Genomic DNA, 6,501 nt, shown 5'->3' with positions numbered 1-6,501 from the left:
CTATAAATCATTAAAAGCAGCATCAATATCAACATATTCCCCAATATCATCCCTTGCGGGAATTTCAGAATTTAAAAAGAAAGAATTTAAAGGGTTGGGGTCAATAAGCGCATGTGCTTCCTCTTCAACGAGTGTATCAATCCTGTATGTTTGATGACAATCATCATCTTCCTCAGGCTGTTTTATGATGTGAAAGATGTTGACATCTAAGGTCATGTTCCCAAAAGATAGCTTTATCAAACCATTCCTACAATTGATAAGAGCGTTAGTTGTAGCAAAAAAAGGTCTACCAAGAATAATGGGAATCTTGGAGTTAACATTCACATCTACTTTCACATCCAAAACCAAAAAACTCACAGGCTAACAAAATTTGTCAATCTATACTAGCATATCCTCAACTACCCCTCTAGATATATTGTGGACCGATTAGCCAATTGTAAGACCATTGTAGTAGGTTTGATCTCACCTCGACCTAATGCCGAATATATAGCATAAGACATGATGTTGACACTAGCCCCTAAGTCGAGGAGAGCTTGTGCAATCTTATGGTTCCCTATGATACAAGAAACAGTAGGACAACCAGGGTCCTTATAATTTGGCAGGATTTTTTGTTCAACTACGACACTCACATGTTCAGTAAAGAAGACAATTTTCTTGACATGGTGCTTCCGTTTTACAGTACACAAGTCCTTAAAGACTTTAGCATATGTGGGGACCTGGAAAATCACGTGCAAGAGATGTAGATTGACTTTTACTTGCTTGAGATGCTCTAGGATTTCATTGTATTGACTAGAAGATTTAGAGGTCGACTTGAGGGCTTGAGGAAAGGGCACTCTATATGAGTTTTTCACCGTCTCTTCACTAGGGGTGCTCTCTTCTATGCTACTGGGATCCTTCTCACTTTTCCTAAGTTTGGGGATTGGTTCTATGACCTTTCCAGATCTAGTGGTTATAGCATTCACTTCCTTCAAGTTGGTCTCTCCTGATCCTGAAGTTTGTGTCATGTGTTGCCCCCTAGGGTTCGGTTGAGCTTGTGCTGGGAATTTTTCATGCTCTCCTACAGCTAAGACATTAGTTAGTTTGGACATATGATATTTTATTTCCTTGTTTTCTTCAACAATTTGGGTGATCATAGTCTCAAACTTTTGGTTAGTCTTACTCTATTCCTCTATAAATACATGTAGAGTGTCTTCTAAAGAGTTTCTAGAGGACGTGGACTGATATGGAGGTACGGTGTGAGTTTTGTTTAGCTGGCCTTCAGATTTCCAGTTGAGATTAGGGTGATTCCGCCATCTCGGATTGTATGTTTCAAAAAAGGGAGAATAAGGCTTTTGGTATGTGCCTAAGGCATTGCAGTGTTCCTCATTAACTCCTCTCATCTCAGCGTAGGTAGCGCACTCTTGAGCTGGATGATCAGTTCCACCACAAACAAATATGGTCCTAAAGATTCAACATGGGTTGCATTCTATGTAGGCTTTGAGTCCCTAGCACGTAAGATTTTGAGTTCTTTAGAGAGGGAATCTACCTTGGCTCTAAGGTCATTCTCCTCCCTAAGATGATAAATACCAGTGAGATTTGATTTCCAGTGGGTCGTGACCTATTAGTACTCTCAGTAGCACTAGGTCTAGTCTAGGTATGGGCTTTTTCAACTAAGTCATCTAGCTAGTCTATAGTCTCGTCCGGATCTTTTTGCAAAAATTTCTCATTACACATCATTTCAACTAATTGACGCTCCCTAGGTAATAATCCCTCATAGAAATAACTCACAATGCGCCAACTTTCAAAACCATGGTGGGGGCAGAGGGCTAACAATTCTTTGTACCTTTCCCATGCTTGATATAAAGTTTCACTCTTCTTTTAAGTAAAAGAAGATATTTGCTTTTTCAATGCAGTTGTTTTGTGGTGGGGAAAGTACTTGCCAAAGAATGCTTGAGTCATTTCAGCCCAAGTCCCAATTGAGCGTGGTCTTAATGAATATAGCTAGCTTTTTGCTATTTCTTTAAGAGAGAATGGGAAAAATTTAAGCCTTGCTGCATCCATTGTACCACGTTGATTGTGAAAAGTCACAACAACCTCTTCAAATTCCCTAATATGCACGTATGAGTTTTCATTTTCAAGACCGTGAAAGGTGGGAAGAAGTTGGATCATTCTCAGTTCAAGGTCCATATGTGGCATATTAGATGGAAATATGATGCATGACGGTGATGTGCGTGTGGGACGGAGATAATCGTGCAAAGTCCTAGTTGGTGCCTCTTCATGTTCACTATCAGTCATGGTGTTATGTGATATAATGTGTGTGCCAACAGATTCAGTATCGAAAAGAAGGATCGAAAGTGATTCAAACTCTAGTTGAGGTCTTGTAATGAATCGACCTCGCTCGTCTCGATACATGTTCATAAAGCACAAAAATACAAAAATGTGATAAATAACAAAATATAACTAAAAATAAACAATAAACTACAAAGATAAAATATGAACGAATTCACCCTTTTGCTCGAGAATCCTTCAAGTATTTGTACCGTCTCCTCGGCAACGACGTCAAAATTTGATTACGCCCAAAGAATAATGCGATAGTTGTAGTATAACCTTGGGATGTCTTATCCACAAGGAGATGGGGAAATAGTTCAAAGGATCAAAAGCTAGGGTTTTCGTTGTGATCGTGAAAACCTAGTTTACCAAATTGAAATGAGGTTTAAACATCAATATGTGAAATAGTGAAGCGCTGGAATTCACTCTTTCAGATTGGATCAATCACATCAATCATTCATGCATTTTACTCAGCTAGAAGTTCTCATCCCAACTCTCTAGTCAGAGGATTTAACAATAAGGATAAATTAAGTTTCAATTGTAATTTTATATTCTAGACTTTCTATACTATAATTCCACACTTGTTTATTGGACTAAGATTAAGAATCGACCCTATACATAAAGCATAAAGCAGTAAATAATCCACCAACAACATTGTATGAAGTTGAAATTCAACACTTAGTTTAATTCCTCAATAGATGAAACATGATTAAATCTATGAGAAATCTTGTAAAGGTTAAACCAACTCTATAAATAAAATCATGAAAAGAAAGTCTAAATTAGAATTATCTGACAATAAAGCACTAAATTACATGAATGAAAGATATGAAATCATCAAATCCGATGAGTTTATCCCTTGCTTCACCAAAGATTTCTAGCCTTTCATGGAGTTTCTTCACCTAAGGTGAGAGAAAATTGATGTGGACAGGAAGAAGAATGGTATTCTGGGTCGAGATTAGGGCTTAAAAAGTGTGTCAAACAAGTTTCCATAAATGTCCACATCAAAATAGGAATATGAGATTTCGCCCTCGAAAAATACCCATGCGGCTGCATGGTTATAATCCATGCGACCACATGGTTCAACCAAAATGGCCCCAAAAGTTCTCGAAAGGCGGCCATGCGACAGCATGGCTTTATAACCATGCGACCGCATGGTTGTCACCATTTCCTCCGCCGGATAGTTTTTAGTATTTTGACCATAGCTTTATCTCCGATGTCTGATTGAGGTGATTCAAGTTGCATTGGAAAGATAACTGAAAGGGATACAACTTTGATTCAGACATCATATTCTAGACCGATTGTTTTCCATGTCAAAAATAGGTCCCAATATAAGGCTAAAAACGGATGCTTAACTTTCAATTAAGAGTTGATTTGTGAAGATATTTTGGTCATATTTCACTTCTTTTGACTTTAAATTACACCCAGTCGACTCCTAGATTTCTTGAATCATCATTCCATCGCTCGTCTCATTATGAATTATTTGAAACTTGGTCCTTGAACTTTCACTTTCTTCCATTTTGGTTATTTTTCGTTTTTTTCTTCTAAATTTCAACTTTTCTACCAAGATGCTACCTGAATCAAAGCATAAGTGTAATGAGTACATTTTGGTATCAAATAGTAACACAAATGTAATAATTAAGAGGGAAAATTTTGATATTTTGCACTCTTATCAGTAGTCCAATGCCCAACAAGGTAAGTCCATTAGGTTTAGTTAATGGATCATGGGCCCAATAGGAATTATATGGTTTATAGAATGGACCTCTAGTATTACTAGCCATCCAAGTAGGTGGATAATTGGCCCATGAGCAACACAACTTAATTGATTGTTTCAAACGGTCCAATTAACTTCTCGGATCTGGTCATTCTAATTTTAGTGTTGATCCATTGGTAAGTTATATTGTCAAAATTGACTGATAATTATATCCGGATTTACATCATCGCCCAGGAGATAATTTGACAACAATTTGTCCAACATACATCGTTTTTGGAAGGATCAAATTGACTCCGAAGAGTTTAACGAGGATATTCTTTACGGCTGTCTTGCTATCTTGACTGAATGAAGACAATTAAGGTTTATTAAGCAAAATAAAAAAATAAAAAAAATAATTTGTCACTCGTAGTAGATATCATCCTAATTAATCGCTGTCAGAGAACACCAATTAAAGTGAAGAAATATAACTTTAGATAGGACTCCGTCATTCATCGGACCTGTCATTAAAACAAATTAAACAATAAGTGTAGGAATGCTGATTCACGCACTAAGACTAGAATCATGCTAAATGTACAAAAGAGTCAAATTTTTTTTAACACGTATCATTGTGTGATTGAACAGTTAGAAAAAATATATAATATATCCCGCACACAGGTGCTGTGTTTTTCCGTGAACGACTAAACTAAATGCTGTACTACTTTAACATCGAGGCAGTACATGGTGACAATATAAAAATAGTATTTTTCTTAGTAATCAACTTCATTTCTATCCTAGTTACAGTTTTGTCAAGCTCTAATCTTCATTCTTTCTCTCTTTATAATATTACTTAGATCAAGAAAGAGATAAGAAGATATTGACATGGATGGACGTTGAAGCCAATGTAACAGACTGTAACTTTTCATAGTCATTACCATATAATCAAGAGGGGTGGGGTGGGGTACTTATTATATTGTTAATCTCTCTATCTCCAGTACTAAAATCCAAGTGCATACTTGTAAAACTTTTGTTGATAAATCCGGTGCCAGGGTTTTTGTCTTCATTGCAATCAGCCGATGACACCCATTCTCTATTTAACCTCTCTATTCACCTTTCTTTGTTCAACATTATCTCTTATCAACTTATTATCTTAAATGTTACTACTAGTATAATGGCTGCCGAGCTTCAGTTTCTATCCTTGAATCAGCTTCAGTCTGATAATAGTACGAGTTTTGGGTTTCTATCCTTGAATCAGCTTCAGTCTCATAATAGTGCGAGTTTTGGGATGTGGAACAACGACAACAGTAATAACAAAATGGCGCAGCCCGTTCGGGTGACTGTTGAAAATGAAGACGATTCATGGGAAGTGCGAGCCTTCGAGGAGGACATCACTTCTGGGAACCAAATGGGATGCACCTGGCCTCCGCGCTCATACACTTGCAACTTTTGTAGAAGGGAATTCCGATCCGCGCAAGCCCTAGGTGGTCACATGAATGTTCATCGACAGGATCGTGCTAGGCTTCACCAACAACCACTTCTAATTCCTCCTCCTTCTGCATATACTTTTCCTAAATCTCCTAATTCTCTAGTTCCAACTCAAGAATTCTTACCGAATGGACTTTGCCTTTTCTATTCATTGACTAACCCTAATGGTGTATTTACACAAAATTCACCTGATCTCGTTTCAGTCTCCCCTAATTATCCTCTACCTATTGATATGTCCAGCCGGGCAGTGCATAGCATGAATTCATCGCTACTTTGTCACGAGTACTCGAACAAAACAGAACCTTCAGCCTCCATTAGCAATGACAATACAAACCAAGGTAACCAGATTAACCAGAGCGACAAAGATTCAGCCATTGAAGAGCTTGATTTAGAACTGCGTCTAGGATGCCGATCACCGACTCCATAACAGTCAAAAAGAAAGATTAAAGTACTTAATTTCTTATTTCTGTTTGTATTACAGGTTGCCCTTAATTACTACTTTCTGGTGCTTTCATTTTCTTCACTAATTGTGTGGAGATTAAGATTAATAACTTTTGTTTCTTATTTCTGTTTTGTTGATTCCTTTTGTGTGACTTATAACTGTGAAAAGGATGAGAAGGGACGCCCAAGAAAGTTACTAGGGTTGAAAGGCAAGAGTAATAAAGCTTGCAGTGCAACGTCATTTTCTGCAATTGATTTCTAAGCAAATGTCCGGACATAAATTTTGGTGGGTATTATTTTGTGGGCGCGTATATACACACATACATATCTGTTATGGGTTCCGCTGTCCATAACTAGCATAGAGATTTAAGTGCTAGGCCAAATTCGATTAATTTTGAATATAAATATTTGTGACATATAATTGATGCATTTTATTCATGACATATCTGTTATTCAATTAATATTCTAATAAATTAAATATTAGAGTCCGTAGATTTGAATCTTAATAACTTATTAATAACAATGAGTTATGATTGTGTGATACAAATTACATATGACTTAACCTTAAACTATTCATGATC

At 36.9% G+C, this 6,501-nt stretch overlaps 2 protein-coding genes across 2 annotated transcripts; one reads left to right on the top strand and one right to left on the bottom strand.

Annotated features, from left to right (window-relative positions):
- On the bottom strand, positions 1-1,133 carry LOC111377926. The gene is made up of 2 exons (XM_023001081.1): positions 467-1,133; positions 1-326 (listed from the first exon to the last, which is right to left on the bottom strand). The coding sequence occupies exons 1-2, from the start codon at positions 1,131-1,133 to the stop codon at positions 1-3; spliced, it is 993 nt and encodes a 330-aa protein (XP_022856849.1).
- A 3,950-nt stretch (positions 1,134-5,083) lies between these two features.
- LOC111377927 (transcriptional regulator SUPERMAN-like) lies at positions 5,084-5,974 on the top strand. The gene has a single exon (XM_023001082.1). It carries the CDS (start codon positions 5,166-5,168, stop codon positions 5,904-5,906), a length of 741 nt encoding a protein of 246 aa, XP_022856850.1. The 5' UTR covers positions 5,084-5,165; the 3' UTR covers positions 5,907-5,974.
- The last annotated feature ends 527 nt before the right edge of the window (positions 5,975-6,501 follow it).

Source organism: Olea europaea, unplaced genomic scaffold (genome assembly GCF_002742605.1).
Source record: "Olea europaea var. sylvestris unplaced genomic scaffold, O_europaea_v1 scaffold1747, whole genome shotgun sequence".
NCBI classification, from domain to species: domain Eukaryota; kingdom Viridiplantae; phylum Streptophyta; class Magnoliopsida; order Lamiales; family Oleaceae; genus Olea; species Olea europaea.
Note: the sequence above shows the minus strand (reverse complement) of the source record. Positions and strands in the feature narration are given on the sequence as shown.

Excerpts from the sequence above, each read along its gene's own strand:
- LOC111377926 (XM_023001081.1), bottom strand. The coding sequence starts at position 1,133 with ATGATCACCCAAATTGTTGAAGAAAACAAGGAAATAAAATATCATATG. Across the intron at positions 327-466 it reads ATATTCGGCATTAGGTCGAG|ATGTGAATGTTAACTCCAAG; the intron begins GTGAGATCAAAC and ends ATGTGAAAGTAG.
- LOC111377927 (XM_023001082.1), top strand. The coding sequence starts at position 5,166 with ATGGCTGCCGAGCTTCAGTTTCTATCCTTGAATCAGCTTCAGTCTGAT.